The 17520-nt window shown below is 47.3% G+C and overlaps 1 protein-coding gene across 1 annotated transcript in view; it reads right to left on the bottom strand.

The window, feature by feature from the left end:
• The window catches only part of CACNG2 (calcium voltage-gated channel auxiliary subunit gamma 2), a 110468-nt gene extending 93970 nt beyond the window's left edge, over positions 1-16498 (bottom strand). The window contains exon 1 of the mRNA XM_057742749.1: positions 16181-16498. Within this exon, the coding sequence (XP_057598732.1) occupies positions 16181-16391 (211 nt within the window). The 5' untranslated portion in view covers positions 16392-16498. The remainder of the gene's footprint in view (positions 1-16180) is intronic.
• Between the last annotated feature and the right edge of the window lie 1022 nt (positions 16499-17520).

Here is a 17520-nt window from a genome sequence, read left to right as displayed (position 1 = left end):
TCTGGCCACATCCTTGTAACCCTGGCACCAGGTACCGTGGCTGCAGAGGCCCACTGGGAAGCCTGAAAGGCACAGTGTTCTCGAGCTGGAGGGGAAGCCCTTTGAAACAGAACTTCCAGGCCAGGTTCTCATGTTCTCCTGTGAACTTGGTCCTGGGGGCAGGGATTCTATTCCAGGACCAAGGCTGGGAGAGCCGCCTGTTCTCTGAGCTGCTGCTTCTATGACCAGCCAAGACTCAAACCAATTTCTTTCTCCCTCCATCTGTCCCTCCCTCCATCTGTCCTTCTATCCTTTCTTGCTTTCCTCTTTTTCTTCCTTCTTTCACTGAAAAATTTTGCTAGAGCCCACCAAGTGCCAGACACAGCCTTAGCTGCTTCATTTTGATTCATCTGCCAATTCCCCATTTCTTAACCAAGTGCTCGCCACGTGCCAGGCCACGCCAGGCAAGGGGCACAGAGGCAAACCCGATACTGTCCTGTCCCAAGACCCTTACTGTCCGGTTGGAGGGACAACATGAACACAAAGTACAAGAGAGTGTCTAGATCTTGTATGTCTGAATTGGCTGGAGTGACCAATGCCCAATAGTGGAGCTCCTTTGGCGTTTGCAGCCCGTGGGAAAAAGTCGGGAATTGCCACATGGCTTCTGGCTTTGATCAACCCCCATCCCTCCTTCCACTGTGTCAAAACAAAAACTGTGAAATGCCAAGACAACAGAAACTGTTTCCTGCCACAATCCACCCAGACATAAAGCCCCATGTCTAAGCAGACGTCTACCTGTCATAGAGAAAATCCAGAAGAGGAAAGAAACCTCCATTTCTCAGTGTTATTTGAGGCCTCTCTTTTGCCAAATCCTATTGCTCTTTCATGTGACTTTGTGGGACAGATAGAGAAGCCCAGAGCTTATCCAAGGGTACAAGCAGGGATGTAAGCAGGGAGGAAGGAGGATAAAGAGACCCAGGGGTGCAGCCAGCCAGGCCTCCTAAAGCTGGGATTGCATCTTCCTTAACGCATCAGCGGCTGAGCTTGTGGTCCAGAGGGGAATGTTTGGTGCAGTGGAATGGCAAAATCCCTTCATTTCCACAAGCATAACTCAGCTCCTACTATGTGCCAGGCACGGTGGTAGGTGCTTGAGGCTAAATGCTGGACTGGGACAGGGGTGCATGGGTCCTAGTCCCAGTACTGTTGCTAATCGGCTCCACGGCACCAGTTCCCTGCCCTCTCTGGGCCTTGAATTCTTGGGTCATAAGGTGAGGGTCTGGACTAGGTGAGCTCCCTGAATACACTGCTAATTGCCTTCCTTCTTTCCTTTTTTTTGGTAGCAACAGAACCTCTCATTTTTCATCAGGCATGTGGCCACCTGGGAATAAAGATTATATTTTCCAGATTTCCTTATAGTTAATGTGTGGTCACATGACAAACTTCTCTCCAATGACACCAAAGCAAAAATGTTGTGTGATAGCTTCCAGGAAAACTCCCTACGAGTCATGCAACAGGAGAATTTTGCCTTTGTTTCTTTGTGTCATCCTCCACCTTGATGCCTGGAATGTGAAGGCAGTGGCTGGAGCTCTGGCAGCCACACTGGACTATGAGGTCAAAGACCATACTGTACAGATGGTAGGGCAGGGAGCTGGTGGGAGTCTGCATTGCTAACCAGTGTGTGGAGGCTCCAGACCAGGCTTGTATTTCATGTCTCCAGATTGGTTTCCTTAAGAAAGAATAAACTTTTTTGCCTTATTTACGCCACTGTTAATTTTCTTTTTCTTTTGCTTGTAGTCAAATCTAATCCTTCCTGATACAAGCTCTAAAATCCCTTCCAGGGGAATCATTCTGAGCTTGTGAAATTAGGGGAATTCTTTAAGCACTCACTCCTTGTGCTAGGCAGAAAAATGACCTGCCAAAGATGTCCACATCCCAATGCCTGTAACCTGTGAATATGTTTCATGTATTATGGCAAGGGCCAATGAAAGCTGAAGATGGAATTAAGGTTGCTAATCAGCTGACCTTAAGATAGAGAAATTATCCTGGATTATTCAGGCATGGGCAATGTAGTCACAAACATCCTTAGAAATGGAGGAGGGAGGCAGAAGAATCAACGTCAGAGGGTTATAGCATGAGAAAGACTCTGTCTGATGCTGCTGGCTTTGAAGATGCAGGAAGGGGCCACTGGCCAAGCAATGTGGACAGTCTCTAGAAGCTTGAAAAGGCATGGAAACAGATTTTCCCTTACACCCTCCAGAAGGAACACAGTCCTGCTGACACTTTGATTTTAGCCCAGTGAGATCAATTTCAGACTTCAGACCTACAGAATTGTGAGGCAATAAGTTTGTGTCATTGTAAGCCATTAAGTGCGTGGTCATTTGTTACAGCAGCAATAGGAAATGAACACATTTCTTTTGGTTTCTTACTGGCAACGTGAGAACCACATACCACTCATGTTATAGAGTGCTGTGTGGCTTAAGGAAGGTGACATCTGAGGGGTCCATAGGACAGGGCCCAACACACAGGAGACCCTCAAACAACATTAGCTCTCAGGGAAAATCATCCCTTCCTCTCATACCTCTATACAATTGTCTTTAGCCATTAATGACAATCTTAGCTGAAGCATACTGATAAGAAGTGCTCAGGGCTGAACAAATGGCTTTACCAAATTCAGCCACTCTGAATTTATTTAGTGCCTGGGAGGAAGGTTGTCCTCATCTTTTCAGAGGTGAGGAAAAAGGCCCCATCTGAGTGGCAGAGGTAGGATTTAGACCCATGTTTACCAGAGCCCAATGGCCATGCTCCAAAAGCTTGTTTCTTAAAGTATGGTATCAGCCTCACCCGGGAGCTAGAAACACAGGCTCAACCCCCACCTGGACCCCCACATCACTATCTGCTGTTCAACAATATCCCCAGGTGATTAGGGTACACATCAAAGTTTGAGAAGTACTGCTCTAGACCCAGTAGTGTTCTGTTCTCTTCTTGACCTTACTCTTTGGGAGGCAGCCTGGAGTGATTTCATTCCCTTCATCTGTGTTGTGCCTTTCTCCTCTGCTCAATTTGGCAAACTCCTATTCATCCTTCAAAACCCACTGCAGAGGGAACGTCCTTAGGACCCATTCTGGACCTCCCCAAATAGACTTGCTCTTTTGTCTGGCCCTTGCACATGTCTTCACAGTGTCTGAGCTCACTGGTAATGGTCTCAGTACATGCCTGTCTCTTTTGCTAGGCCTTGATCTCCTTCAGGGCAGGGGTATGTCTTCTGTTATCCAAACAACATTGACTAAGCACCCTACTAGGTGCCAGGTGCTGATCTTAGTCCTGGGGCTATGGCAGTAAATAGAACAGAAAAAGATCCTAGTTTCACAGAGCTTATATTCTGGTTGGGAAAGAAATAATATACAATGTAGACAAATTAGGAGAACCTGAAATGAAGAAAAGAGAGACTTGGAAGAGGATGGTTGCTGTCAGCTGGCAGGGATCAGGGCAGACCACCCCCTCCACAGGAGCTGACCTCTTTCTGTGCCCCACAAGTTAGCATAGAACCTGACATACCCAACATTCAAAAACTGTCGGATTGGATCAGATCTGACCATTCTCCCAGATCAAACTGCATGTCTTTAAGTTCATGTCCTTTCTGAGCAATTGCTAAGCAGTTTTTTCCTACCAAGAAACTCCTGAAATTCCCCTCTTCTCTATGAAGTCCTCCAAGGTAAAAATTTAAAGTAGAGGATCCCCCGTTCTCCAGTAACAGCCCCACCCCTCTCTCTCCAGCCAGCATGGACAACAACTCAGACCGTCTCCCTGGAGCCTGCTGTTTAGTTATTGAATAAAGCACACCACGTGGTCGGCACGACAGGGTGTATTTCCCCGAACTGAGGTCAAGGTCAGAAAATGTCAACCTCTAAGAGAGAAGCTCTGAGGGTAGCATAAAATGGGTGAGAGTCTCTCTTTTTAAAAGCAACAACTTACCCTAGAGATGCTGAGTAAAAAGGAGGAGATAAGGCTCGCCTTCCACCCGAGTCTTATCAGCAAGCACTGCTTGGGAATATTGAATGTTTACGCATCTATTTCCAGGGGCATGGCTTTATTCACTCTGTTGGCTGCTACACCCTGCCTGGGCTGGTGGCGTTTTGCTTACGTTTTCAGCCCTCGGAAGCCAAAGACTCCACCTGTCACTTGCCATTGGTGGAGAGGAGTCTTTGCAAAATCGGATGCCTACAGAGGCCAGAGGAAGGCCAGAGCAGCCCAGCAGCCTCAAAAGATACTTGGGAATAGCGGGGACTTTGGGGAACTGCAGAGGACCTGCCACTCCTGGGGGGACATCGGCTGTCCTGCTCTTGCTGGTTGTTGCCAATCAGGAAGGGGGCCCAGGGTTACAAAAATCTGATTTTTTTTCCCCCAAAGGAATCCAAAGACAGGGCTTTTTTATAGGAAAGGTCTCGATTTGCAGAACATTTTGAGGGTCAAATGCAACTCACTTTCAGGTTGCCGTTTGCAACTGTTGGTATAATCAATAATAGACACCTTAGTGATAACAGCATCTGGCGTTCATAGAGTGTTTACTATGTACTAGCATCTTGTTGAGCACTTTGCATGGAGCATCTGACTGAAACTTCACAACCAACCCATGCGTGAGACACAGTTTTCTCCACTTAGACATGAGAAAATCGGCTTAGAGAGGTGAAATTCCCTGTCCAAGGTCACAAAACTGGTAAGTGATAAAGCTGGGATTTGAACCCAGATGTCAGATGCCAGAGCTGACATAAACTCTGGGCCTAGCTAGAACATAATGCATTCTTTCATTATGATGAGGCTGGGGAAAACCTGAGATTCAATATGCATTGTAATCTCAGATGCAGAGCTCTTTTTCTTCATTTCTTCATTCATTCATTCATTCAACACTGACTGAGCATCTACTACGTGCCAGGCCCTGGAAGCACAGGTGTGGAATCACTCTACCCAAGGTTAAAGGTACCATCTTCTTCCTGCCAATTTCTCCTGTTTGCCCCACCTCAGTGAAATTCACTCACTGTCACACCGTACTAAACACAAGTGACAGCCCTGGGTCCTGTGGATCCTCTGATGTCTGTTCTCTTGCTCGGCAGCCCCCCTGCCCCCCACCCTGGGTCAGCTGCTTCATCACTTGCTGGGCTGTGCAACCATCTCTTCCCTGGACTCCATGCTCTGTCCTCCTCTTCTTCCCATTCCTACTCTACACAGCTTCCTGAGCCATCCTCCTAAAATGCAAATCTGATCGTATCATTTCCTTCTCAAAAGTCTCCTCTTTAGCTCCTTTACACGTGAACCATCCCTTCATGACGTGGGCTCTGTCTAATCTCATCCTTCAGTACTAATAACTTTCCCTACCTCCCCTCCTGCACCTGGTCCTCCAGCAATACTAGAAACCTTCTGTGGTCCCCCAAACATCCCATGCCCTCTCACACCTCTTCCTGGAACAATCGCTGTGCTTGCTTGGGTCCTCACATCCCCCAATGGGGCATAAGCTCCTTGAGGGCAGGGGCCATGTCTTATTATCTTTGTAAACCCAGAGCCTAGGATGGTAACTGACACATGACAGTGACTGAGTACATTTTGTTGAAGAAATGGACAAGGAGACTCATGGTCTGGAGGTGGAGGCAGAAATGGAAACAGGCAACAGAGAAGATGGGAGATGCTGCGTTAGAGACATGAGGAGATGCTGTGGAAGGAAAGAGGGTGGGAGGGGGCAGAGCTGTTAGGGGAAGGGACAGCTGAGTCCCAAAAACAAGTGGAATGTGGTTGGAAATGGCTCTTAAGGAAGAGGGCCGGGGAGAGGGAATATATGTATGTATTCACCTCCTCCCCCTCCACGAACTACAAATAGAGGGCCGTCCACGCATTTTGAGGCATCCTTCTTTATTCAAAGCAGTGGGAAAACCTGGCATCCCCTCCACTTTTCCCCACTCTGCCCCACGTAAGGAACTTATCCTATTTTAAGCTTCAAAGTTTTAAAGACTTCATCACGCACAAAGCACAAACAGCACTTTCTGCTTAGCCTTGCCTTCAACCTCTCAAAGAAATTTATTTATAGATTTTGGGACCAGGGGAAAATTATAAATATAATTAGTGTAACAGAAAGGCTGCGCACAGGTTTTGGGGTTGGACATGCTTGGGTTAGAATTCCAGCTCTGCCACTTGCTGTGTGACCTTGGGCAAGTCACTTAACTTCTCTGAGCCTCTTAAGATGGAGATAAGGGGTATCATAGCATATACCTTCAGAATTGTGAACATTAAACAAGAGCTAACCCCTGGAAAGCATCTAAACAGTGCTCAGCACAAAGGAAGCGCTCAATGAATGATTAGTTATTATTATCGTTATTATTAGTGTTAAAGTGATGGCAGAATAGTTGTTTTCCAGGGTTGCCTTCTTTGCAAAATATGTTGGAGGAGAATGGGGGAGGACAGTTCTCAACCTTAGGGAAAATTCAAGAAGGATAAAGCATAAGATTTGTGCAGACAGAGATCCAGGTTGAGGGAAAAATGTGGCAGGAATGAATGATCCTTTATGCAGAGAATGTGAGAGAGGAGAGCACGGGGCAAAACTGGGGTAAAGAAAGGTCTCGGATCTGCAACAGCTGGTCACCAGTGAGTTTTGCCCAATGACAAGGCCAGAGAGAGGCTGGCACTGGGGTATGTAAATTGCATGGTGGATGGTGTAGCAAAGCAAGGTGCTGATTCCCCATTCAATGAGGCCACGGCAACCGTGCATCTGGGATCTCTTACCTAATCCATGGCATTCTTGTTAGCAGCTGGAAGACTACCCAAGGTCGAGGAAGTTCAGGGAAGAGTGAATAAATATAGTGTCAATAAGGAGAAACGGGAGGCGGCTCATCAGAGGCCGACTCAGGGCTGCTAAGTCAGTTCCTCTGAGCCAGGCGATAACGTATGAGGATTTGGATTGAGAGAAAAGGTGACAGCTGCCCAGGAGGGAACAGGCTCGCAGTGGCTTATCAGCTTCCTGAAGCTTTGTGGAGAAGCTGTGGCCCAGGAGTCACCCAGAGAGCATCCCTGGTTGCGGGGTACAAGGGAAACCCTGCCTGTTCTCAAGGATCTTTCAGATGCAGTTCCAGCCAAACCTCAGAGGGACGACTGGTCCAGAGGAGGGGTCAAGAGGAGTTTTTAAGAGCCCACTGCCCTCCCCTGATGGGAGCTCCTTGAGGGCAGGCACCGTTGCCTTAATCACTCACTCAATATTAGCTCCTAAGCACTTTCTTTGTGCCAAGGCCAACTCACCCCTGCCCTCACATTGCTCAGTCTTCTAGGGGGACACAGAACATAAGCAAGTAAAAGCTAAAAAGAAAAAAAGTCAATGTTAAGATGTTAAAGAAGGGAATAAAATCGGGTAACGGGACGGAGGGCTACTTTAGATGGGATGGTCAGGAAGTCTCCCCAAGAAGGTGGCGTCTAGCAGAGACTTCTCTGCATCCTGGTACCCCAGGGCCCAGCCCATTGTGTGGGTCCTGTAAAGGCTTGTTCTGCTGGGAAGGGAGGGCCGTGAAGCACCTTTATTGGCATCGCTTACAATCTTCTTCCTTCCCCCCTTTACTCTCTGTTCACCACAACTAACTTACGGTGAGTCACCTGGTCACTGCCACACCCTCCTCCTTGTGCTCGCTGCTTCCCAGTTAAATCTCACCAGCTTGATGGACCCCTGATCCCAACCATTAGGGTCTCAACACTGTGATCTCCCCAATGGGCAAAGCCAGCTGTGACCCTCCTTTGCTTACCACCTCTCTGGGCCCCCCTTTCCTTCCATGCTGAAACACAAACTGCTCTGTGAGAGCCATTTTTGTCCCTCTGGGAACCCGTCTCCGCTGCCTCCCACACTCCCCCTTCCTTGCCTTCTACCCTCCAGCCACACTGGACTGTTGGCCTGCTCACTTGGACATCTGTGTTTCTGCACATGCTGATTTTTCCTGTCTGAAGTGTGCTTCTTCTCCCCAGCTTGCTCACCCCTACGCATCCTTCAGAACCCCATCTTCCCTGGTATCCCCTCCTCCCCAGTCTCCCTGCTCCCGGAATCCCTTGTGCTTATGCTTCAAGCTTTGTCGTCATCATCTGTTCACTGATGTGTCTTCTCTACTAGATTAGAAGTTCCTTGAGAGCAGATGGAGCCTTTGCCTCTGCCCTAGGCTCTCACACAGCACCTGGCAAGGACTCGGGAAACAGCTATGGGACAAAGATCAACTATCGCCCTTTTCCTTGCCAAGAAAGGTGCTCGTAAGACCACATGCCTCTCCCATGCTGCTTCCTGAGTCACAGGACAGGCACTAAGGGCACACTGGAGAAATCCCTTGGGCTCTCTCAACACCCTGCCTTCATTTCTCTCTGCCAGCAAGATAGTTTACCACCTTCCTTTGATTCCAAGGCACATAATTTAAGTTTTAAGGTTTCTGAAATTAGAGTGTATTTTGCAACTTATGGGTACCTAAAATTTGTTTTCCCCTCTCCTAAAGCTGTTTAAATAGATAGTTCATTTTTATAATCGATGGCATAAAAATTGAAGGAAGATGGAACAGGGAGATTATAGCCATTTATATACCTAGTAGAAAGGACCAGGTTGCTGTGAGGCCATAGAGCTCACCAATGATCCCACAATAGCTGACATGCATTTCTTGGCACTGGGGAGCACAGTTCACATCTCTCTACTCTCATTCCTGTATTCAAAAAGTCTGGTGGATTTAACTGAGCCCCATTCCAATTCCAGCTCAAATCCTTGATGATTCTAACTGATTGTAAGAGATGCCAGGAATCTCTCTGAGTTCATGGGAGGGTGATAAGGCGAGGTGGCAGCAGGCTATATCAAATGTTTTGCATGAAACAGAGTTGTTTTGTGAGATGCCTGTTCTTTGGGATTCCCTGCTTGGACTCACCTGGAGAATCCTGAAGGAGGCTGGGGCTTGTCCACCTTCCTCTGCAGGATTGGCACCTACTGCCAACACCTGCACTAAGTATATTTTGAATTTTGTTGGAGTTGAATCAATCTATTTTTTTCTCTTCTCTGCACTGACATGAGAAGTTTGGAGGCCAAAGAGACCACTGCACTTAGATCTGGGTGGAATCGGGGTGAGCATCATGAAGGAAAGGGAATAATGCTCTAATCCCCATGACAACCTCAGGGGCATGCATCATCAGCTCCATTAGATAGATGGTGTGAAGGAGGCACAGAGGTAGAATTAACTAGCTCAAGGTTATGCAGCTTATAAGCAAGAAGCCAGAAGTCAAAGAGCAAAACTCTTCAACAAGACTAGCAAAGCCCCACACCCTTGGGTCCTATTTCTGCATCCCCCTCCCTGCACCATCCAGTATCATCCACGCCCCCATCCCCTGTCCATCTGGGTCCTCCAGCCACTCTGGCTTCCTCCCAGGACTCGCCCCTTCTCTTCCTCACTGATCTCTGCTCTTGCTGCCCTCCAACCTGGAATATTCTTTCTTCCTCTCTTCATCCAGTTGACTTCAACGCACCCTTCAGACAGCCATTCATACCTCATGTCCTCGGGGAAGCCTTCTCTGATTAGAACGATCTTAGTATCATAAACTCACAGTCGCATGTGACTCCCCTTGAAAGCACTTATAGCTGTAGCATATACATACATAGATGTATATATTTGGGAGCGTCTTTGAAGTAGGGTCTGTCTCTTCCAGAAGGCTCTGAGGGCAGTGGCCCTGAAGGGAGCTTCTGCCCACCACGACCCCAGCCCTTGGCCCAGCACCTGGCACACGGCAGGGACTCACCAAAGATTTAACAAATAAAATAAACGAGTGAAGGAATTGCTTGATCTGTAAAGGCTGTAAACTAACCTGGAAACTTAAAATGCGTAGCTCATCTGAATGTGGGTGTTTTGGCCAAAGTATTTAAATATTCAAGGCTAAAAGAAGCCATGGCATTTTGAACCATTTAAAAATCTTCTGCATTATCAGTCTGGATACATATCTCCTCCTCCCCCACTGACCTGAAAGCAAACACTCATGGGAAGCTCTCCCCGAGGATCTTTGTGACAGACGCTCTGGATGATGTGGAGAGAGGAAAGCGTGGCCAGTATCTATTTAGAGGACGTTCACCCCCCCCCCCCCAGCACTTCCTTCTCAGGCATTTATTTTCTCTCCAAACACTTTCTTTCTTATTATCTTTGTTATTGTCCCTTGTATGTTGAAATACTCTCTTTCTTTCCCTCCTCTCTTCTCTCTGTGTTGAGTCCATTATTTATTTTTTGGAATATCAAAAAAAAAAGAAAAAAAAAAAAGATGCTTCTGCCACCATTGCTCACGGTCTGTGTTTTAAAGAACAATCTTTTAACGATAGGAAGGGACCACCATTTCTCAATGCCCACCCCACAGTGGGCAGTGGTGGTTTGTTCATTCGCCAACAAAGGTAGGTTGACTCTTGCACCATCATAATTGCTGCAGCTACAGCAACGGGCAGAACAGACAAAGATCCCTGCCCTCACGGGGCTCACAGTCTAGTGGTGCAGACACACAAAAAATAGCACCGGTAGATTTCATAGTGTGCTAGATGGTGGGATGTACTCTGTAAAAACAATAAAATAGAGCCAGGAGGATGTATGAGGGGTATGGGGGAGGGGTTATTTACTGTAATTTCAAACCAGGTGGTCAGGAGAGAAGGTGACAGACATTCAGTGCTTTAATCCCAACCAACCATCCTGTGAGAAGGCTATTAGACTTCCTTTTTGTGGAAAGGGAAACTGAGGCTTGGAGAAGTTAAATGACTTGCCCCAAATTACACAGCTCATAAGGCTGCAGTGCATGAAGTGAATCCAGGTCTGTGTGGCTGCAACATTCTTTCAACTGCACCCCAGACCACAAAGCTGCATCTGAAAACTCCCATGACGTCAGGGGACATAAATTTGCTGTTTTCTAAAAAATGCTTGCCCACGTAAAACCCACAGAGAATTTACATTGAGGACACTTCCAAAATGAAAGGGCGAAACCAAAGAGGCCTGTGGTGGGTCTGGCCTGAAGTTCAGTGCTGTGTTTCCTCGGCCCCACAGGAGTGAGGGGATTATGGCAAGGCTATCACCCTGCAAGGTGCAGGCAGCTGGAGGGAGTGGCACGTCGGGAAGTCAGGTGGGTCAGAACTCAGGTGTCCTGACATGCTCAGGTTGGGCGCTCAATGGAGGCGATGCAGTGGGATGCAGACAGAATAGAATCCAGTCCTGGCAGTGAATGTGAACACAAGGCCATGGAAGGCTGGGGTCTGTGCATAGAGCCCTCTGGAGGTTTGCAAGGTGGAAACAAGGGGCCTGGATTCAAGTTCTGGCTCTGCCACCCTCTGCCCACGTAGCCTTGGTGTGAGGTGTCATACCTGGCACCTATAAAGGAAGGGGCAGGAGGGCAGTGTGAACAGGCTGGCAATTTGCAGAGTTGGTTCCTCAGTAAAGGAATCAGGTTTGTCTTACCAGGTGAGAAGGGCTAGGAAAGTGGGGCCCAGCTCCACGGAAAACTGCTGATCAGAATCTAAGACCTTGGGCAAAGTTCTCAAGGTCCTGGGAACTGGGTGGGGACGTTTGGTAAAGAATTTTGGGGAAGGTTTTGGGGAAGCTACAAAGGAATGGTCCAGGATGCCTACTCTCTGCCCAAAGTGTCTGTTCTGGTGAGTATTAGGGTCAAACTAGATTTTGGCATCCTTTAAAAGCTGAAGAGGGAAGAAAATCTATGGGTTATTTTTTTCTTCCCTGTAGAGACTGAGTGTACTGATAATTTTTCTTTAGCTAATTAGGTGCTGTGCAACCCAAAGGCTGACTACTTTTGAATTTTCTTATTTTACAACAATGAATTCATGACTCACTCTTTTAAAAAAGAAATTCCATAACCTATATAGGAAAAGAATCTGAGAAAGACTGGATATATGTATGTGTATAACTGAATCACTTTGCTGTACACCTGAAACTAACACAATATAGTAAATCAACTATACTCCAATATAAAATAAAAATTAAATTAAAAAAATAAAAAAAATTCCAAGAAGTATAAACAAATCATCCTGATTTCCTCACCCTCTCCTCTCTCTCTCTCTTTCAATTATTGGATTGCTATATGTCCTTTTGATCTTTGAATTAATTTCAATAATTTTAAGAATTTCTGAATCAATCCATTGATAAATGCTTTATCTGTACCTACTGTGTGCAAAGTACCTAAAGAGAGTCAAATTATCTTGGAAATTATGGAGCGATATGTACGCGGTATGAAGGCCCGTTAATAACTTCTAAACTCAGCTCTTCCACACATAAAGGTAAGAGTGTCCGAGAAAGGCAGTCAGCTTTCCTAAAATAAAAGAGATATACTTTCCTTCTGCAGAACAAGAGAGCCATGGCTGAGCCCAGCGTGGGGCACTCGTCACCTTGCAGGCCAAGCAAAAGCAATTATGAACTTGGAAAAGATAGTTCAGGGAAACCCAGACACTTCTTACTCAAAGAGAACAGGGATGGAGAATGGATGGCAGAGCCCCTGGGAGTAAGCAGCTTGTAGAGGAGAAGAGAGGAAAAGCCAGGGAGAAGAGGAACTCAGAAATTCAGCAGAGAGAACTGAACAGTCTGGCCATAGAGAAAAAATTTCTGCTCTGCTTCACAGCAAGGAAAAAGATAAGAAGAGGAAAGGGAGGGTGCCTTTCTGTTACAGACCATGCTGTACTGCTGCTAACTCCTCCTCTGCAGGGCTGGGAATCCTCTGGGGGAGACATGGAGCCCAGACCGAGGGGAGGAAGGTGCAGGAGAGAATAAACACAGAGAGTGAATTTCTTGCTGCCCCTGGAGACGATGATGCCTTTCGGTGACAACAGAGGTTAATATCCTGAGCAGCAAGTCACCGCGTGGCCCAGAGACAGCACGCTTGGAACAAGCTGTTTTAGTGTCCTGTTGTAGATTTTATTGAATTCTTCTCTGAAAGGGCCAATTCATGTCTCCATTCTGAGGCTCTTAAAGCAGCTTTCCTGAAAAGTTCAAGAACTTCTCCTATCGCTCTCCATCTGCCTGCATCTATGTGCGGACCATCCCCCATGTGCTCAAATCCCACTAAGGACACTAATCTGCTAGGGGTTTCAGGTTCACACACAGAGACGCTGCTGCTATTTACTCCACAGAGGGAGAAAAGAAAGGCTGTGGTTTCTTCTGAATTCCTCTCCTCTTCCCTCTGTGTCTACACCTAACAGGTGGTCCTGTCCCCTTCTCATTCCTCAACAGAGGAATTCTTTTCAAAAACAGCCATAGAAGCAAGGAAATGTTTTCTGATTCTTATTTTCATCAAGAAGTGAATGAAAAAAAAATCATCTCAGGACATAAAAAGCCCTAATGCAAACCAGAGAGTCAAAGAGATCAGAAGATGGGCTTGTTTTTCATCTGGAGTCATTAGCAACATCTTGGGGAGAAGATTGTGGATTTGTTCACAACTTTTGGGGTACGCGCAAGAAACACAATAAAGGGGTGATGGAAAATCTTTTCTGAAAGTCCAGTTTCTCACACACAAAAAAAGCAGGTTGGGGGAACCCGACAGCTTGGTTTCCGTAAATGCCGACCCTATTTTGAATGCTTAAAAAAGCAAGCACACGAACGCCACACAAGAACCACCTATGTCAACCTGCAGAAATAAGTGCACTTACAATCTTTGGAAATCAGTGCAGTCTTAGAAAATATGTGGCTTTAAAACCTTCAGAACACTTCCTAAGTGGCCAAGGCCCAACTTCCTAAGACGGGTGGGTGTGAGGCCTGCAAAACCCCATACGGACAGAGGCTTTGGAAGTTAAAGGCCAGGTAAAACTGGGGCCCTGGTTACCCATCCTTCCTCCCTGGGCCTTGGCTACAAGTGGAAAAGGAACAGCAATCCTAACGGCAGCCTGACCCAGGGCCACCCCCACCCCCACCCCCCGCCTGGAGGCCCCCATCCTGGGGAGAAGAGCCAAAGCCACTGCTCCGGTGTGTATCACACACTCCTTGGGAAGTGTTGCAATACTAACCCTTTCAGGGATGATTCAGGGAGTGAGGTGGAGGTGCGGCTTGGAAAGAAAGTTGAAGGGGGTGGGCAGCACATTTGGGGATGTGGACACCAAACAGATGGAATTTTAATGAAAATACTTAAGCCTTTTAATGCACAAGGGATCCAAAGCCACATCTAGTCCTCTTCCCTTCCGGGAATTAGAAAATGTTGAAAAGATCATGGTATTAAGAATTTGCAAAGATAAAATCCTGATAAGAAAGTATATTTATACCAACTCCCCAATTTCTGGGAATATTTCTCCTAAAATCACATCCTGTTTTCCTCTGATCTCTTGCCTGCATATCTTCATCTGTCTAACTAAAATCCAAGGAAGGCAAATTGCTACTATGATCATTTCCCTGAAGCAACCCTCATTCACTTTGCTTTCTTTCTCTTTTGGAATAAAAGTCTGCCATAAATGTTTAATTAAATGGAAGTCTTTCCACTGTTAATGACTAGCTGCATGAAAGGCTCTTCATTTTTTAAAGGAGGGGTGTGTTTAAAACAGCGCCTATTAATTTCCCGATATTGATTCCCTGGCTGGGGAAGAGCATATAGTATTCAGCATAGAGCTTCTCTGCAGACTATGTTCAAGGCAGCGGTTTGGATTGAGAAAGGGCACCAAATGCAGTATGCGTCAAATAGACCATCGCTCAATGAAGTCACTTAGCTATTCAAAACATGTTCAGCCATCACTCAACCGTTTGCACCAAGATTGTTGGGAGGGGAGCACGGAATGGGTGCTCTTTCCCAGACATAACCATTTCCCAAAGAGCAGCTTCTGCTCAGTTCGGGGTTAGACTCTGGGACCACATCAGTTCTCCCTCTCCCGGTCCGTTTCCTTCTCTTCTCCCCCATCTCCTGGCTTCAACTCCTGCATCACCATCCCATGTTGAGCTTAACAAACAATCCTGCAGTCCCCGCTTCCCGACGCTGCCTCGAACGGCCTCTGTATTTGTTCATATCAGAAGCAAAGCACATAAGCTTTTCTTTCCACCCAGAAACATGTATCTCTCTGTGCATGTCTTTCTACGGGTGGCATTAGCTTGTACACACAGACATAGATAGCCACTCAAATGCAGCCCCTCATATTAAAGTCTGTTGCTAAATGCAGGTTGTATGACCTGCAGGAGTTTCACCCCCCGCCCCGTGTTTATTAATGTGTCTCAAAGCACATGCTTGCATCCATAGCCTGATCTCCCAGGCTTTCCACCGTGGGGACTGCTTTGCCCACAGCACATGCACAGGCACACATGTCCCAATGACCCTGCAAGATCAAGGCAAACAGCTGACACCCCTGCCCCACTGCTCCCTCCTGTCCCCCCCTCAACCTCTCCATGCCCTCGCCTCCCTCCCGGCCTCCCTGCACAATGTCTGATTCCCAAGCTGGCTGCAATGCTGATTCTACACGCTTCTGGATAACAGACATGTCACTCTGCGTGGAAGTGAATTGGTTCTCAACCTAACCTGCAAGTGAATTGCTGTTTATTAGAACTTGGATTTGTTTCCTGTGAGAGACGTATGTATTTTTAGACTTTGTAAACGTTAAAACACATAAACACACAGCCAGTCACCTCGAACGATATGTGTGGCTCATAGACATTACGAAATGCTCTTGAACTCAGCTTGCGATCCTGGAATAATTAGGATTTACCAAATAAGGGTTCTTAGAAATAACAGATTTTTTAAAAAAGGAGATTTGCAGATGATGATGTGTCTGGGACTTTTGGGGAGTAAGAGGAAGAGGAGGGGAAAGGAAGAGCATTTTGGAATTCTTCATTACGAAAAGAGGAGCAGTGTTGAGAGAGGCAATTATTTTTTACCCCCTCATAGATGGCCATACTACATCAAAAGGCAAATCCTAATGATTCCAAAGCAGGTGGAGCACATTGGACTTTTTTAAAGACAATCTCTTGTTGTTTTCATCATATCATAGATTATGCCAATGAAGAGGTTTGAGGGAAGGCGGGTGGTGGAGGCTTGAGAGTTGAGTATGGTTTTTGCTTATTGATTTTCTTTCCTCTGAAACTAACCCAACCAAACTTGATCTGTGGTGGAAGGAGTGAAGTAAGAAAATGGTGGAATGTAAAGGGGACTTATTTGGAGGCGGGTGGGGAGGGGGAGTGAGGAAGGGAGGAGGGGTGGAGGGGGGAGGAGATGGGAAATCAAATACCTTCTAGGCAGCAGGTTCTCCATAATCCAGAATGGGTCATAACTTCCTCGTTCTTTTTGCTGGTTTCATTCTCACTGACACTTTTGGTCTTGCAAACCCCTCTGGAGTAGAGCCAATAGTCGGTTCCCACAGCTATGGTCATCAGACTGAAGGCAGCGAAAGCACCAACGGTGGTTAAAAGCATTTGAACACCTCGATCAAACAGCCCCATAATTCTTCATTATATAAACACCCAACCGACTTCTGGTTCTCGGGAGAGTGTGTGTGAGGGTGCGAGTACTAAAGCAAAAAAATAAAAATACTTCCACTACTAATATAATGGATATATGTGTGAAGAGAGGATATGGAGAGATATAAAAAAAGGGAGGTAAGAAAGCTCACGGAAAAGAGTGTAAATTATAAAGATCACACGGGAAGAGACGCTTGCCTTTTGAGATCAGAAACTGTTCCAGTTGCAGTGATTTAAAAAAAAAAAAAAAGGAAAAAATAAAAAGACACCCCCCACCCCCCCAAGTGAGATGCCTTAATCTCTTTTCCTAAAATTCTGGTCTCCAGTTTCCATATGTGATAGCTAATTTGGAGATGGCTTCCACAGTGAACCAGGGAACAGCCGCATTCTTAACACAATCTCTCATGGTCGGGACCTAGACAGTTAGAGATTGTAAAAGCCGAGATGCAACCTTCCGTCTTCGCTCTCGGCTCTGCGGCCTGCGCCATGAAAATCCTTTGCTTCGCCAGTTCTCTTCCTTGGGGGGTTTCGGGCGCTTTCGTTTCAGACCAGACTTCCCAGTATTCTGTAAGCCCTTGATCTCAGCTGAACAGGTGCGGGGGTCTCGCCTTCCATGGTTTTGCCCCGGCAGCAGCAGCGGCAGGGCGGGCAGGCGCGGCGGCGGCGGCGGCGGCGGCAGGACGAGCAGCGGCGGCGGTTATTGTTGTTGGTGGCGGTGGTAGTGCTGGCGAAGTGGGGGAGGGAGGGGGTTTCTCCCGGAGAATCGAGGCGGGGTTCCCTCCCCCTATCTGCAAAGCTCCTGGAAACGAGGGAGCCGGCGTCTTGCTGCAGGATGGGCCGCCCGCCTGCCGGCCCCCCCCCCCCCCCCCCAACTCCCTGCCGGCTCGGCCCCCGGCGGAGGCGCTCCCACCTACTGCAATACCGGGTGGTGCTGAACTGGACAGCTCCCTGCGCCGCCCGCTCCGCGCGCTCCCCGGCTCCCAGGGCGGCCCGCCAGGAGAGGGGCGCCGGCCAGCGTCCTCCCTCCCCTCGGGGGCAGCAAGGCCAGCGCGGAGAGGGGCCTGCCTTTCCTCTTTTTACCCCTCTCCCAAATCCTGAACCGAGCGCTCTC

This window comes from Hippopotamus amphibius, chromosome 7, assembly GCF_030028045.1.
Source record: "Hippopotamus amphibius kiboko isolate mHipAmp2 chromosome 7, mHipAmp2.hap2, whole genome shotgun sequence".
Lineage (NCBI taxonomy): Eukaryota > Metazoa > Chordata > Mammalia > Artiodactyla > Hippopotamidae > Hippopotamus > Hippopotamus amphibius.
This window is presented reverse-complemented; position numbering and strand designations above follow the sequence as displayed.